General features: G+C 48.1%; 1 protein-coding gene across 9 annotated transcripts in view; it reads right to left on the reverse strand.

Annotated features, from left to right (window-relative positions):
* The window catches only part of FAM120B (family with sequence similarity 120B), a 65,641-nt gene that overhangs the window by 20,301 nt on the left and 27,491 nt on the right, over window positions 1-17,849 (reverse strand). For 6 of the 9 annotated variants that reach the window (XM_021085513.1, XM_021085520.1, XM_021085516.1 and 3 more), the window contains 2 exons: window positions 9,978-10,150; window positions 5,938-6,030 (listed from right to left, as the gene is read on the reverse strand). In XM_021085513.1, coding sequence (XP_020941172.1) covers window positions 5,938-6,030; window positions 9,978-10,150 — 266 coding nt within the window. Of the gene's footprint in view, window positions 1-5,937; window positions 6,031-9,977; window positions 10,151-11,933; window positions 12,176-17,849 lie in introns of those variants that run through there. The other 3 variants (XM_021085507.1, XM_021085510.1, XM_021085519.1) reach the window with 2 other exon arrangements.

A 17,849-nucleotide genomic window follows, 5' to 3' on the forward strand; every position in this document is an offset into this window, starting at 1 on the left:
GATCTGGCTGTGGATGCCAGCCTGGGGCACACTCTGCTTGGCTCAGTGACAGCATGTTTTACAGATGAGCTTTATACAGTATTCTGGGCACCTGCCCAAGTCGAACAAAACACTATGCTTTGGGTGGGTAGTGGGGAACAAGGTAGCTACGTCCACCCCTTTCACACCCTAGACAGGCACAGGTGAGCCAAGCTGGAGGGTCTGCTCACAGGACAGTCAGGAGGCGGGATTCCTGGAGGCCCAGGGCTCCTCCCACCCCTGAATGGGCAGGAACAGGAGAGGCCCAGGGCGAGTGTCCAGAGCAACACATACCTGGTGACACGGTACCTGGTTATCCCTCCGGCCTAGGCAGCCTTGTCTGAAATTACGGGGCGAAGGGTCTGAGAACCCACCTGCCCCCTCAGAGCTGCTTCCAGGCACTGTATTCAGTCTGCCGCCGACAGAGGCGCCCTCCCAGCCCTGCTCCTGTGTCTTTCTCCTGATGCCGACACGTGTGTTCTCACACAGCTGTGCAGACCACACCCTCCAGAACACACGGACGGCTAGGACGTGACGGGAAGACCAGCGAGCACAGACAGAGAGGACAGAGCAACAGCTGGAACCTGACTGACAGGGGCGGCCCGGCCCCACCAGGCCCTCAGCTCTCAGGAGGCCAGGGTCCCCGGTCACTGCCTTCTCTGCATCATGCGGAGCCTGCAGTCCTTGACTCCATGTACAGCAGACTTCCCCATCCGTATGTGAACGTGTGTGTATATATTCAAATATGGGAGGAGTTCCTGCTGCATCTCAGTGGGTTAGGAATCTGACTGCAGTGCTCAGGTCACTGTAGACAAGCAGGCTAGATCCCTTGTCCAGCGCCATGGGTTACACGGGTCGCAGCTGAAGCTCGGATTCAATCCCTGGCCCAGGAACGTCCATGTGCCTGGGTGCAGCCGTTAAATTACATAAATAAATAAATGATATGATCTTCACACGTCTAAATTAATCACCCGGATTTTTAACAAACATGTAAATACAGGTACCATTTAAAAGCTGTATGTTAGTTTTTAGACAGGAAAAATAATATTGGGTAAAAAACTAAGAGGGCATTCAAAAAACTTGCCACAAGCCTCAGTGAGCAGGAAGGCCAGGCGCAGCAGCTGCGTGGCCGTTGCTCCTGCTAACGGGCTCCTTAAGCAGTCAGAACAGAGGAAGACCTGGGGAGGGACCAGCCTCTCCTCCAACAAGTGGGGAGCCAGGAACAGACAACCCAGGGCACTCTGCCTCCAGGGCCAGAGTGGAGGTGGTTAAAAGCCATCATCCTCCTTGAAACACTTCCCATGGTGGCTCTGGCATCAAGTGGGGAGAGCACAAGCCGTCCAGTCGCAGGACTCAGAGAACCAGTGACCAGTGACAGCTACCCAGGCCCCTCTGTGCTGGAAACGCCAGCACCAGGGGAAGGGGCCCAGTGCGTCTGGATGGGTGGTAGTTGTAATCAACCGTGATGCTCCCGCAGTCCTTTCCCACAAGAAAGGGCAGACGCAGAAGACTGCTGGGCACCAGGAGCCTGATTCCGCTTCAGCTCTGCCAGTAACCAGGCGGGGGGGATCACACATCCCAGGCTGACAACACCCCCATGGCCACGCGCCCCAACCTGGTAGCAAGCAAGGTGGTGTCCCCTTCGATATATGAAAGAGGCACATTAGGTTCTGCTGTACCTTCATGAGAACCTGTCCAAGGTCACGCAGCAAGTGACAGAATCAGAACCTACCCTCACCTGCACGACCCCAACCACCAGCTCAGTCTGCTGCCCTAAACACCTCAGCTTCCCATCTGCATGACGCAGCAGGAGACAGCAGGGAGCCGGGTTCCTTTCTCCTTCTGCCTGGCTGTTTGGTTTCACTGGGATGGAAGAGGAGAGCAGTGAGGGCCCAGGCTCTGGGTGCTGAGCAGGTGGGCGGGAGAGGAGGCCAGAAGGAAGACATGCGGCTGGGGCTGCAGACTCGTATTAAGACGTAGGGCTGCTCTAATAGTAACTCGAAACTCACGCTTTACAACTGTTTTTGCAAAGGAACAGCAAACAGCTATTTACACTCAAGAGAGAATGGTTGAAAGGCTTTCTCTAAGGTCAGGAACAAGACAAGGACGCCCACTCTCTCCACCTCTATTCAATGTAGTACTGGAAGTCTTAGAGCAATTAGGCAGAAAAAGAGCTTACAAGATTGGGAAGGAATTTGTCACTATTTGCAGATCACATGACATTTTATGTAGAAAACCCTAAAGACTCCAACAAAAAACTTTTGAAACTAATAACTGTGTTCAGTAAGGTAGCAGGATACAAAATCGACACACAGAAATCTGCTGTGTTTCTATACAGTGATAACAAACTGTAAGAAAGAAATTAAGAAAACAATCGCATTTACAACTGCATCAAAAAAAAAGATGACTAAGAATAAATTTAACCAAGGATGGGGGAGGGTTGTACAACAAAACCATAAGACACTGATGAAAGAGACTGAAGACAACACAAACAGATGAAAAGACACACCATGCTCATGGATTGGAAGAACTACTATTGTTACAATGACCATACTACCCAAGGCAATCTGCAGATTCAATGCAATCCCAATCAAAACACCCAAAGCATGTTTCACAGAAATGGGAAAAACAATCCTAAAATGCATATGGAACCACAAAAGACCCCAAATAGCCAAAGCAGTCTTGAGAAAGGAGCTGGAGGCATCACATGCCCTGATTTCAAAACATACTACAAAGCTACAGTAAAGAAAACAGTACTGGCACAAAAACAGACATACAGATCAGTGGAGCAGAATAGAGCCCAGAAAAAAAAATCCAAGCAGAAATGGTCAAAGAATTTACAACAAAGGAGCCAACAATAGACCACAGGGAAAGGATAGTTTCTTCAGTAAGTGGTGTTGGGAAAACTGGACAGCAACATGCAAAAGAATGAGCCTGGACCACTATCTACACCACACACAAAAATCAACTCGGGTGGATTAAAGACTTGAACCTAAGAGCAGAAACCATAAACCTCTTAGAAGAAAACAGGTATTACGTTCCCAGACATCAGTCTTAGCAGTGACTTTTGGATGTGACACCAAAAGCACAGGCAGCAAAACAAAAATAAGCAAGTGAGAAAGCATCAAATTACAATGCTTCTGCAGGAGTTCCCATTGTGGCTCAGTGGTTAACGAATCTGACTAGGAACCATAAGGTTGTGGGTTTGATCCCTGGCCTCGCTCAGTGGGTTACGGATCCAGCGTTGCCGTGACGTAGGTCGCAGGCACAGCTCGGATCCCATGTTGCTGTGGCTGTGGTGTAGGCTGGCAGTTGTAGCTTCAATTCGACCCCTAGCCTGGGAACCTCCACATACCGCAGGTACAGCCCTAAAAAGACCAAAAAAAAAAAAAAAAAAAAAAAAATGCTTCTGCAAACTGAGAGATATAAACTATGGTGTATAAAATAAATAAGCTACAAGGATATATTGCACAACACAGGGAATAAAATCAGTGTCTTGTAACAACTATAAAAACTATAAATGGAATGGAAGCTTTAAAAATTGTGAATCACTGTTGTTTACCTGTAACTCATAAAATGCTGTACATCTACTATACCTCAACAAAAAGGGGGAAAAAAAAAGCTTCTGCACAGCAAAGGAAATCACCAACAAAATGAAAAGGCAACCTACTGAATGACATTATTTGCAAATCATATATATGACAAGGGATTAGTATTCAAAATATGTAAATAACTCATACAACTTAAACAAAAAGCCCAACAATCTGACTTAAAATGTGGCAGAAGATCTAAAGAGACACTTTTCCAAGAACACATACAGATGGCCAACAGGCACATGAAAAGATGCTTAATACCACTAATCACCAGGGAAATGCAGATCAAAACCACAATAAGATCACCTCACGCCTGTGAGAACGGCCATCATCAAGACAAGAAATAACTGTTGGAGAGGGTGTAGAGAAAAGGGCACCCTCCTACACCGCTGGTGGGCATGTCAACTAGTGCAGCCGCTTTGGAAAACAGTACGGAGGTTCTTAAAACTTCAAAACAGAACTACTGTATCACCCAGTAATTCTATTTCTGGGTATTTATCTGAAAAAAATGAAAACGCTATCTTGAGAAGATCTGTATGCCATGTTCACTGAGGCACTAATTACAGTAGCCAAGACTTGAAAACAACCTAAGTGTCCACTGATGGGTGGATGGATAAAGAAACTGTGATACACACACTCAGTGGAACATCATCTGTCATTACAAGAATGAGATCTTGCTATTTTGCCACAACATGGATTGAGGGTGTGATGCTAAGTCAAGTCCGACAGAGACAAATGATGACACACGGGATCACTGCTAATGGAATCTTAAAATAAAACAAACAAAAACAAAATTCACAGACACAGAACACAGACTGAGGGCTTCCAGAGGCAGAGGTGGGGGTGGGCCAAACGGGTCAAGGGGTCAGAAAGGAACAAACTCCCGGTTATAAAAGAAGTCGGTCATGAGGTAATATACATAGCAATTCCGTGCTGCGTATTTGAAAGTTGCTAAGACATTCAATCTTAAAAGTTCTCTTCACAAGAAAAAAAAATGCCCTAACTATGTGTGGTGATGGACCTTAAATAGACTTACTGTGGTGATTACTTTCAATATACACAAGTACTGAAATGAAACTACTACAATGTTGTGTGTCAATTATACCTCAATAAAAAAATTAGTATTAACCTATTAAGAACTCAAGATTCACTTCTCTTTTCCTTTTTAAAGGGACACTGGGGCTGCATATGGAAGTTCCCAGGCTAAGGGTCAAACTGGAGCTGCCTCCGTGACCCACAACACAGCTCATGGCAACACCGGATCCTTAACCCACTGATGGGGTCAGGGATCAAACCCACATCCTTGTGGATACTAGTTGGGTTCATTTCCACTGAGCCACAACGGGAATGCCCACAAGATTCACTTTTGAAAATAATTTGTTTTGAAAATGATGTAGCAAAACTGCAAACACAATGTCACTGTTTAACTGGACTGCTGTGAGAAGCAGTATGTGAATTAAACTCAGTGTGTTCGAGTTCTGAGATTAGATGAAAAGGTGGTTTATAAATGAAATTTATTCTTTTTTTTTTTTTTCACTAGAAAGACAAGTAAACACTAATTCAATTAACTGAAAGCTAAGGATAAAACTCATGATCATTATCCAAAGACGTTTACAAGGAAGGTCTTAAGTGTCCATCACAGCTGACCGGGCCCTGCCGTTTCCCATAGGAAATAACTATCGGCTCCAAAAGCACGTGGCCACAGAGAAGCGCTGCTCGTTAAGCTGTGAATGGGCCATTTTGTGAAATTAAAGGAATGAGCAAACACTCATGAATGGCAGGGTCTGAATAAACAACACGGGATGTGGACGTCAGGATGAAGCGTCATCTCCGCCGTCAAGCGTTCTTTCCCGCACAACTGGCCGGCCAGGCGCTGGCGGATGACACGAGGGAGGGCCCGCCGGCGGGGACACTGTGTCCTGGGGGACCGGGCCCACGGACAGAGCACGCAGGACAGCATGGGCATGGGCCAAACTACCAACAACCAGGAAAATGCACAGACAGCTACCTTTTCCTAAAGTTAGTAAGGCTTACAAAGGAGCAAATAAGCTGTTCTCGTCAGGTTACGAGCCCATGGAGACAGGCTTAGGCACTGCAGGTTCCCCAGACTGGAGGGAGGCCGCGCTGTGATCCAGCCAGGCCCACCCTTCGGCTTTCACCACCCTAGCAGGGCTCTGGGTGCACCACAGCACCGCATCATGAAAACATCCTGTCTGAAGAGCCCGTCCCATCTTTTCCGTGAAACGTCAACCCAGTTTTCAAAGAGGCTGGCCAGTGTGCTGCCCCTCTGCCTGGGCGGGCTAGCCCCAGAAGGGACAGTTGGTACCTCCAGGTCCACAAGCTGAACAGTGGGCTTTCCTTGGAGGCACAGGGCCTGGGCAATGAAGGCGTGCAGATCCTCCAGGCAAAGGGTGTCCACCTGCAAGGGAGAGAGAGCAGCGTCAGCCCCGGAAAGACTAGCTCTCTGACCAAACACAGGCACACTGACACGTGCTCCCCGGCACGCACACACAGGCCCTGGACGGCAGAAGAGACACCAGTGAGCTGGGTCTTTTCTACCACTGTCCACAGTCCCCAGGGTAAAAACCTCCATGACACCCAGGGCCAAGCTGGCCAGGGGCCTGGTTACTCACTAGGAAGGCAGAATGCTCCAAACAGCTGGAGGAATTCTGAGCTACGGTCAAGTCTGAATCTTGGAGCATTCTTTGACAAAAATTTCCAGGGCTGAGAGTTCACGGGTTTGCAGATGATAAGACTCACAGCGAGCCTGAGCCACAAAATCAGAGCTGGGATAAACACCCGCCCTCGCCAGCCCCAGAGGCCAACTTGTGTCCTCGGATCCCAGTTTAAAGGAAATTGGGATTCCCAAAATACGAGTCCCCCCCACATCCTTTGTGGAAGCAGAAAGGCTAACCAAAGTGTGAGCGAGAAGCAAGGAGAGACAGTCCTGGAGAACGAGACGGACCATGGAAATGAGGAAGGGGCGGAGAGCAAAGACAGCGCCAGGCCTGTGCCAGTCCAGCCCTGGCCACGGTAGCACCTCTGCTACTCCTCACAGGATGGCGAGGCTCAGCCCCCAAGTGCTGCCGGTGAATAAAAGCGCGATGGCAACCACTTGCTAAATGATTCCACTGCTGTCGCGGGGGAAGGCATTCTAAGGCAAGTAAACATTTTAGGGAAAAAAACCAGGAAAATAACAAACCTAAGGTGAGCCATATCGATTCTTCCTAGAAGGTAAAAATGGCTAATAGGCTTATTCCTGATAAAAACTGCTCCCACCCTAAAAGGAAGACTGTTCACTGGGGACTCCAGCTTCCCTGACCACAGCTGCTGCACCCTTCCTGGGGGTGGGGGGACGCAGAGTGCTGCTGGATCCAAGCTCATCTATGCTGGTCCTGTCACCATCCGAGCCCATATTTACTCCGAAGCAGTCGCTCCTCTGTATAAATGACTTCAGGAAAAACAAGACATCTATAGAAGTGCAGCCCTCACAACCAAGAAGACAGACCAAGCACAGTATATTTTAAGTTCATAAACCCTCATCTCGCTCTGTTTAGACAGGTTTGTTGCATATACTTGGTGCTACTTCTTGCCATTAGCAACTTTTAAAGGAATCTGATTTTTTTTGGGGGGGGGCGTGTTCATGGCATGTAGAAGTTCCCAGGCCAGGGATCAAACATGTGCCACAGCAGAGACAATGCTGGATCCTTAACCACTAGGCCACCAGGGAATTCCAAAGGGGACTATTTTAAAAGACCGACTTTTGAGAAAAGAGTAATTATGTCAAGTCATATTTTTTCAGTAAACCTATTTCATGCTCTGCCACCATCTTTGTAGTTAACAAATCTAAAACATCAAAGGCAAGACTCTCAGTAACACTGATTTTTTTAGTTAGGGTTTCACAGAATAGATATGATTATTATAAAGTACTTGCTCTACTGCAGATTATGAAAGACATGTACATTTTCTATGATGCAAACTCATCCTTCCAGAAAATGTTCTCAGATAAGCCTCTACTAGGAAGTGCTGTTCTTTTAACTTGAAGGTGGCATTAAATGAGAGGGTTTTGCTCCCCTGCAGGTTTAGGGCACTGAACGTGTGCATTCATCCCATACTGCACATCCAACATCTACTTCAGGCTTAATTATATAAAAGCACAGTAGTTTTAACATTTTACCTTTTTAGCCTTCTTAATCCTGAGAGAATAGTTAGCCCTGTAAATAACAACACAATAACTTTTAACCAAAAGGACAACACTGATGTGTCCATTTGCTGTTTTCTGGTTTAAAAAGTTTCAAACTGAACGCATCCTTTAAAGTCAAACCAACCTTGAGTCCATCTCATGCTGACCTATATGAAGCAGATTTTGATTTAAACGGTAATTACTAGCAGAAAGAAGGCAAAAGGAGAAATTTTCCTCTTGATGCTTGTCTTGCTTCAGGTTTATACAAATGTGTGTGAAGTAAAGCAATTGTTCTGTTTTGGGGTCTTTTCTGTTGGGAGTGTGGCTGACAGTCATTTGCACAGCGGACAAGGAAGCAGTGCTGGACTGAGCGACTGTGAACAGGCTCAAGAACCCTCTCTCCTGCTGGAAAAACAATGCAAAATGCAGTCCCAGGAATGCTAACTCCCGGCATCACACACAGTACTGAGAAGAAAAACACTTCTTTTTCTTGATGAGAACATTCAGCTTTTGGTTGTCTGCCACTTCCCAGTGCCCACTGCGGCTCAACCTCAGCCACCTACAGATTAATGAACAACGGACAGAAAGTATTAACTGATGTTACACGCATATTTAATAGTTAAGACTAAGGAAATGTATTTTTACTGTTAAATATTAAATAAGCCTTCCATCCTTTATTAATTTATACTTTGCTGAGGCTGGTGCAAATAAAGGAAAGTTCTACTCAAGACAAAACTAAAAATTAAACTGGTGCATGGAGACCAACGAGAAAGCAGTAACATGTCTGAGAAGTATTTAACCACAGTGCGTTTGTACAAGAGGTAAAACGCAGAACTAGCTGTAACATGGCAGAGGACTGGGAGAAAGGACAAAATCCATACACGAGTCCCTTGAAATGTGATTCTACTGCAAGGGTTTCTCAATGACAATCAATAATTCAGGGTGAATTCAGGTCTGAAAAACAGAAATATAATTTTCTATTCCAAGCAAACAAAAACTTAACGGTTATGCTAAAGCAAGAGAAGACCCATCACATTCAGAGATGAGCGGGGACAAGATGCTGGGGTCAGGAGAATTTACGAGAAGGTCAGATGGCTAGAGAAACAGACACCTGGGGCACTCCCATCATGGCGCAGTGGTTAACGAATCCAACTAGGAACCATGAGGTTGCGGGCTTGATCCCTGGCCTTGCTCAGTGGGTTAAGGATCCGGTGTTGCCGTGAGCTGTGGTGTAGGTCACAGACGCGGCTCAGATCCTGCGTTGCTGTGGCTGTGGTGTAGGCCGGCAGCTACAGCTCTGATTGGACCCCTGGCCTGGGAGCCTCTGTATGCCGAGAGTGCAGCCGGAAAAGACGAAACAAGAAATAGATATCTGCTAGCAAAGGACAGTAGACCCAGGGGAGGGCAGTGGAGGTGGAAGGGACGTAAGCCTTTCCTCAGCTGAGACGCGCCAGTATCGTCATTTATGTGGAAACTAGCAGAAGGTGAGTCTTTTCAGTGGTCTTTGTAAGCATCACACGCAAACCACTCAGACGTATGAATGAGGACGTGGTGCCACACCCCTGTGTGTGGCCGCGGCCCTCGGTCAGCAGGTGAGGAGGGTTGACGGTGACAACCGCAGTGGCGGGCTTCCACTTTGTGCTTTCTACACAGGCATCCCCAGTACCTCAGGGAGGTAACCCCCTGCTCAGACTGGAAAACGAAGCCAAGTGCTCAGTAAACATTTGCCAGATGAATGAAGGCCTGTGACCTAGGAAAGCTGAAGTCATCAGTCCAGAAGCACAGGGCTACCGAGGAAAAGCTGGCACTCCCGCCAGGTCAGCCAGGCTGCAGTGCTGGACCTTCTCACCATGACAAGAAAGCCACCGCCAGCAACAACCAGCCAGACAGGGACACGAGAACACCCCCATCCAAAAAGCTTGGCACACATGAGCCACGTGCCACAGGGCTCCCGCAGCTCCCTGATGCCTCGGACCTCTCCTCCTTGGGTGCAGAGCCCACCTCTGCGTCCGGCAGCAGAAAGGGCTTCTCGAATGTGCACCAGCAGACCCCTCACTGGAATCGTGCGCTCCAAAGGCCTGGTGTCTATGGAATAGACGCTGGGCCACACCCAGGGCACGGCACCCCGAGAGAGGCAAGGGCTGGGGCCGGGGACGAGGCAGTGACAACCAGGGCGGGGTTACCTGCACGAAGAGGTAGATCAAGAGGCAGCACAGGGCCTCAAAGGGGCTCCCAACGGCCTGCAGCTCTTCCCTCGAGGAAGACAGGTCGAAACAGGCCAGGAGTGTGTCCAAGCGCCGGGCCTGCACTCCTGGCTCCTGGCTTAGCCACAGTAGCTTCAAGCTAGGCGTTCCCCCTGTTAAAACAAAAGCCCGTTTGCCATTATTCTTTGCACGAGCTTCTGCAGAAACACCAGACACCGCCGACTTACTGTCTGTCAGTCTGCTCTCTGTTATTTCCTTAGACCAGTGATTGTCACACTTCAGTGTGCAAAAGAACCAAATGCGGAGATTTAAAAAAACACATTTTCCTGGGTTCTGCATGCAGCATTCTGCTTTGCTAGCTGAGCTGCCCGGGAGTCTGCACTGGGGTCAGCAGGGCGCCTATGGGCCCCAGGCTTTGGGAAGCATATCCCTAGAACCATTAAACAAACAGAAATCCCTAAAATAGTTTCAGCGTTACATTTCTACATTTTATATGGACGTTTAAATTACTAAATCAAGGAAAAAGAAAACCTCTCACTCATTACCTAAGTCCCAATGAATGGCAGCAGAGTGGGGGAGACAGCAGGCCTGCTCCCCGCGCCCACAGAAGGCCAGCCCTGGGCCGCCAGGGCCACAGGCGCAATTCTCCGCAGCACGTCTGGAAGCACGAGGACAGCTGGAACTACCTGTCCTGTGCTTACTATGGAAAAAAATATCGCTAACCAAATGGTATCAGAATTAAATGACAAAAAAGGAAGTTTTTCCCGTTTTCCTTACGCTTCTCACAATGTCATTTAATATTCTCAGCTGCGTATTTCCCACCATCAGAAGTGAAAGAACCCAGCAAAAGTTGCTTGCGTTTCTGAATTGGCTGAAGTGTTCCTCCCCTACCCCCCATATACTTTTCATTATTTATTAAACTATATTCTCTTGGAAGAAGGAAAATGAAGATAATTGGCAAAAACAAAAAACTATGGCAGAAATTATTAAGGTAGAGATATTACTCAAAGAGAGTCACAGGGCCAGCTATTACTTCTTAGAAACATACTATTCGGGAAAATAATCATTCTGCACGGTTCTGCAAACTGGGCAAACTTGGGTGGAATTCTGCTCATTGTCTGTTCTTGCACAACCCACAGACTAAGAATAATTTTAACATTTTTAAATGGTTGAAAATAGCAAAAGATAAATGATATTTCACAACAGGAGAAACCCGCATGAAGTTCCCACTTCAGTGCCCCTGAATAAAATTTTCCTGCATCACACCGAAAACTCTTGTTCATGTGTGTACTGACCCTTCGCACTTTAAGTGCAGGATGGAACAGCTGCACCGGACACTCTCTTGCCCCTGAAGCCTAAAACATACCCTACCTGACTCTCCAGAAGAGTGTGCCAACCCCAGACCTAAGGAAAGTGATGAATATTCTATTATTTCAATTATTTCAAATGCACTAAATACTAAAACGCTGAAAAACATTTTTCTGACTATAAAAAGTCATGCATTATAAAAATACAGAAACACAGAAAACATAAAGAAAATAAAAGTTGTCTACAATGCTACTGCCCAGTTAAAACCTATGTTAGACTCTGCTCCCATCCTAATGGCACGGCTGAGAGGTCCACTCCCCCTCAAAGTGCACAGACAGTGCAAGCATTTACCCTGAGTTTCACCTGCTTACCTGTAAGAGTTTAACACAAAAAACCCAAAAAGTCCTTGAAACCAAGTGGAAGCGGTAAACTTGGGATTCCCTGAAGACTAGCAGTGGCAGTGTTTGAGACCTGCTATTCATTGCCAGCAGGGACAGAACGGGGGGGGGGGGGGGGGACGGGCTAGATATGCAGGTGAGGGACCGCCGGGTCAGTCATTGCTGGCCTCCGTCTGGGCCAGGTGGGGGGAAGAACTCCGTGGGGAGACTGTGAGCCACCCCCGCTCACCTGCGCTGCCCAAGTCTGCTTCCGGGTGCCCACACGGAGATCAACGTTGCTGTTTCGGAAAAGCGAGGGAGCGAAGGTCGAGCAAGCAGGACACGACACGAGCTGTGAGGGTCTCCCCAGAAGAGCACTGAAGGCGGAGGAGCCACACGCGCGCTGAGGCAGGGGCACCAGGGGCTGTTCACAGAGGGGAGACCCGGGGCCTCTGGCTGAGCTCTGCTCCATGACGGAGGTTTCTTTGGGGACTGAGAGGAGGCAGCAAGGGGCAGCTGCTAAGACCCTTCCTGCTTTCCGCCCCTCCCATGCACCCAAACGTCCAAACCACGCATTCCACGTGGACTTTGGGGGCACCACGCCCTGGCCATCAGGATGGGTGCTGAAGCCATGAGTGGGAACAAGCAGGGCCGGCTGTCTGCCTCGGGGAGTGTGCCTCCAAGTGACAGTGCCACAGAGGAGCAGGCCCCCAAGGGCAGGAAGCAGAGGGCGTGACCTGGAGGCGGCCGCGAGGAAGTACAGTGACTGGCGAGGGTCTCCGCCCTGAGGCCATGGGAAGAAACCCACGGGCTAACCCAGAAAGGGCACGGTCCGCCTGGAAGACGACTCAGGCTGCAGCAGGCATGGGCTGGAGTCATGGACCCAAGAGCAGGAGACAGGCTGCGGGGAGGCGGACCCCCGGCGTGTGGCTTCTTCACCACCACACAGAAGGTCCCAACAGATGACCCCTGAAAGCAGAGGGGCAGGGGCTGCTGAGCCCCCATGGGTGAAAATCCATGTACTGCTATCTCTGCTCGAAAACAAAGGAACTGATGAGCGACTTGGACAAGGGCAGGAAACCAAGACATGTGGACAGAATCGGGACTCAAACCCCAGTTCCTTCCACCCCACAGACGGGGTTCTCCAACTGAACACACGTTCTCCCCGCTGAGCTCACCCCTCCCCGGCCTGGACTAGAGGGTCAGGTCCCAGCCACTGCTGTGCTGCCCAACGGGCACCGAGAGGGGCTCAGGATGGAGACCAGGACCAGAGGCCCCTCAGATGTAAGATGTCTATTCCAGGAGGGGTTTAACGGACCCAGATTCCTGCATCCTCCCTTACAAAGGAAAGCACTAAAAGCATGAACTTACTTGGGATGTCTGCTCTTTGTGTGCTTAGCCAGCATCTCTGGGGCAGCTTCCTCAGAGCTACTGAGACTGCCTACCAGGCTATAGTCCTGCATAAGGTTTCTGGAAAAACTTACATTCACAATTCATACAATGAAAACACAGAGACTGTATTTACTGAAACACTAAGTGGACCCGAGCATTTCCAGCCTGTGCTGTTCAAGGGTGGAGAACAGTTTAAGGCACGGGCTCTGCAGGGGCTACACAGGGCCTGGCTGGGCACCCAGCGCGACACGCACCAGGGCCTGCCCACGGCAGGAATGAACGGATCCTCAGCCTCCCGAAGGTGTGACACGTACGGGGAAAAAGCTGGTGAACAACTTACAGATTGACAGGTTTTATTTTTCTTTTCGCTTTATCCTTTATCAGATCAACAGTCTAGTGCCATCTGGGAAGCTGCAGAAATGAGAATTCCTGGGTTCCTCTCCAGACCCTCTAAATCAGAAACTCTGGGCGCGGGAGCAAACTATTTCAACATGCCTCCAGGTGATTCAGATGCAGGTCAAGTCTGAGTATCACTCAACATTTTTCACAAAACAGCCCAGGAAATCACTTGTACTAATGAAAAAAAGAATAACTTACTGATAATAAAAGAAACTGGTTCTTGAGAAGGCCTAATGATATAATAGATTATAGAACACCACCAGAACCATGTCCTCAAAAATCTCTGGATATCAGAGAATTTTAACCCTAAATTCAATCGATAATTTAGTCAAGGAAGATGTAGTGAATGCCCATCTGTGTGTTAACATCCCCACAGCTCTCTCCAGAACTGGAGGGTCTTTAGTGGAAGGGAACATATTCTGAGGCGACTGTCTTTTGAGGCCTCAGATAATATGTCATAGAACGTGGAGACCCTCTGATCCTGCTCCCTAAGGGCCTTGCTCATAAGGCTGTTTCTGCTCCTAAGTGCAGTGGAATGTCAGCTCCTCCCTGGCACACACAGAGACTAACTTCCCAGTTAACGGATCTTCCAGCCTCATTTGAAGCAAGGACCCTGGGTGGGAATTTCTCTACAGGACTATTTAGATCAGGTCTCTTCTGCTAGGAAGTCACCAAGCAAAGTGGTTTTGAAGTCTGCTGCGATAACCTGCAAGGGCCGAGCCCACCAAACACACAGAAAATTGTTAGCAGATTCAGCCTAAAAGAAATATATATATATATATATGTATGTACGTATGTATTTTTGCTTTTCAGGGCCACACCAGCTGCATATGGAGGTTCCCAGGCTAGGGGTAGAATCAGAGCTGCAGCTGCCAGCCTACACCCTACACCACAGCCACAGCAACCGGGATCCTAGCTGTGTCTGCGACCTACACTGTGGCTCACAGCAACGCCAGATCCCCAACCCACTGAGTGAGGCCAGGGATTGAACCTGCATCCTCATGGATACTAGTTGGGTTATTTTCCATTGCACCACAACAGAAACTCCCTAAAAGAAATCTATTTTGATCAGAACTGGAAGGCAGACTGGCACAGTAAGAGTAGCTAACACTACCCTGTGTGGAAGAGAGCTCTGCTCTCCAACACACACACATACACACACACACACAGAGGCACACAGGCACAGACATGCACACACACACAGACATACACATGTGCGGGCACACACACACAGACATATACATGCACAGGCACATATACACACAGAGACACACAGAAGCACACAGGCACACACATACACAGAGGCAGGCACACACGCACAGGCACACACAAACAGGCACAGGTGCACACACACACAAGCACACATGCACAGGCACACACAAACAGGCAAAGGTGCACACACGCACGCACTCACACACAGGCACACATGTCGGTACTCACTCACTGAGCTTGCAGGGATTGAGACCCGGCCAGCAAAGAGCAAGGTAGCTCCTGCACTTCACCCAGAGTCCCATGAGCAGCTGAGATGTTCCAATGAACATTCCAGAGATCTAAGCAAGCAATCTAGTCTGTAGGTCATCAACTACATGCATCTGAAACACATCAGTTTTAACAAACCAAACAACGTCATTTGGCAAAGGTTTTTGTGTGAACTGATGGGCAGCAAAGCCTTGGACTTATCCAGAGAGATGAAGCCCTGGAGGACCGAGCAGAGGGGCAGGAAAGGAGGCCACTTCTGTGAATAACCACTCTGCAGACTGTCTGAGGTGCCTGGGAGGACCCGACCCAGGGCACAGGCTGCTGGACGCCCCTCTAGTAGCAAAGCGATGGTCCTGTGTGTGCTTCTACAGTAGAAACACACGAGAATAAGGACACTCCTACACACCAAGCCACGGCACTTCTGAGTGCTTTCTATATGGAAATAATACAATCACCAGGTTTCAGAGATATCTTATGACTATTTTCCTTGCCTATTCCCAGGGTAATAACCATAAAACTATCCGGCTTGTGTCCACTCTCAGAACATGAGAGGCGACACTTCTGCAAGTTAATATGCATACATCTTATGTCTCAAATTTACTTGTGAAGGTTTTAACTCATAAGCTCAATTTAAGTGAAAATTTATTTACTTAGAGCATTCGGTTTGATAGAGCACCCCTGGCCAAAAGAAAACAAAAAACCGACTATCGCATTCATACTGAATCTTTACTCTGGTTGGATAAACTTCCGTAACTACTTATAGTAAGCAAACATAGTCATTCAGATACAAATGGAGCAGAATGCACTGGTATCTCAATATACCAAAGTCTACATGGACCAGGATGTCTAATTTCATGCTTGCACAATGGCAGTGTTACACTGCTCCTACCTAATACACTCAAAACAGTGACTGTGGCTATAAAAAGCAGTCAGTGCAAAATTCAACCATTGGCTTGTGATTTAAATGTGTATCTGTAACACATTTATTTGACAAAGCTTCAAGTTATTTCTACAAATGGAGAAAAACAGCACTGAGGTTTTAAAACCCTCGCTCTTGATCCACAGCATGTCGGAGGCTCCAGAGGCTGGTGCGCTGACAGCACCTCCTCAGCAGGTGCACGAGCTCTCACCACAGAGCCATGGAGATAGCTGTTTACCACCCACGGAAACCTCTAAGGCCTGACAGGACTTTTCGAAACATTTTTTAAATCTTTTGGCCACACTCGCGGCATATGGAAGTTCCTGGGCCACGGATCAAACCTGAGCTGCAGCTGCAACCTATGCCACAGCTGTGGCAATGCCAGCTCCTTAACCTCGTGCAACGCAGCAGGAACTCTAAGACTTTCTTGACCTGTATGTATCATCAAGTGTCAAGAGGAAAACCTTCACCAGTTCAAGGAGGAGGAGCTGAAACAAGGAAACCTCACACAGTTGTGTAGCAGACGAGGAAAGGAGACGAATCTGGCCCTTCCCATCGTAGATATGCCCTCCGCTTCATTTCACTTTGAAAACAGTCTTCCAGGATGGTCTGCAAGGCTCTTGGGAATGAAACGTCCTCACGTGGCCAAAAATACTACGCTGATTTCTGAACGGCCTTTAAAAATCATTCTAGAGAGGTGCATTCCCAACTAGACTCAGCCTTCCTAGATGTGTGAAAGCTGATTATGACTGAAAAATGGCTCCATGAAGAGAAAAAAATCACCCCCACTTTGTCTGAAGAAGAGTCTGCAGTTCTGGAGACAAAAGGCTCCTTCACATGCCTGCCTGTTGTGTGGTCCAAGACCCACCCTGCAGAGGCTGGAGCCGGAGTAAGTGACGCGTGTAGAGAATGAACACCCCATGTGGACCCAAGGATCCCGTAAGGGTAGGTCTGGGGAGGAAAGCGGCGTGGCGAGGTACAGTCGTTTTGTGTCATCAGGAACATCATCTTCCATGATCTCGTTGAAAGGTAAGTGAACTGCAATATCTATAATACTATACATGAAATACATATAATGTATCTGAACATGGTACCCCTGCGCCCCCCCACTCTGCACACAAAGACGGGGCACTGGTAGGACATGAGCATGCGAATGAGTTCCCTGAGTAAAATATATCAGTAAGGAAATTTATTTTCCTGCTCCCTGGCTGTTCAATTTTATTTCTTTCCCCTTCCTAATTTTTAGGCAATCTATAATTTTTCCACTTCCTTATATCTCTCTTCCACTTTGTTAAAAAATGTATCTCTGATTTTTATTTCTACCATTTAAGAAAGCAAGCGTTAAATCATATGTGCTGACAGAGGAAAAAGTCTTTTTTTAAAAAAAGGACACTGACCACTACCTTGGGAGACTCGGTGAAAATGTAACATTCACGAGATTAATCTAAGTTCTCTCAGGTATGGTGCCCTAAGGCAACGATCCAACGACAGCTCTGCTGCTGGCCCTGCCTGGAAGGACGGCTCCGACCTGGCAGCAAGGACACCTTGCACCTGGGCTTGAGGGGCCCACGCAAGGCGAGAGTCATGCGATGGCAGCCAGTTTTTAATCCCACATTGTCAGGGCAGTGGAAGCTGCCTGCCACAGGAATCTGCCCATTTTAGTGTAAAAGCCTTTGACACTTCTCATGGATGCAGAAGAGCATTTATATATTACAAACTTATCATTTTGTATTGCTATTAACATACACAGAATCCTTCACCTGACCATCAGCAACAAAAGCTCAAAACCCCATTTCCAGTTTCCTGGCAAAGGAGGGCACATGCCCTCCCTCAGGGTGGGGTACCACGGCTCTTTCTGGACACGCCACCCGCATGGGCTGCAGGTCAGCAGTGCCAAGGAGGATGTGTCCACCAGCCCCAGAAGCCGTCCCTTGGATAACTGAGTGACTTCCAGAGGTTACACACATTGTATGCAGT

Source organism: Sus scrofa, chromosome 1 (assembly GCF_000003025.6).
Source record: "Sus scrofa isolate TJ Tabasco breed Duroc chromosome 1, Sscrofa11.1, whole genome shotgun sequence".
Classification (NCBI taxonomy): Eukaryota; Metazoa; Chordata; class Mammalia; order Artiodactyla; family Suidae; genus Sus; species Sus scrofa.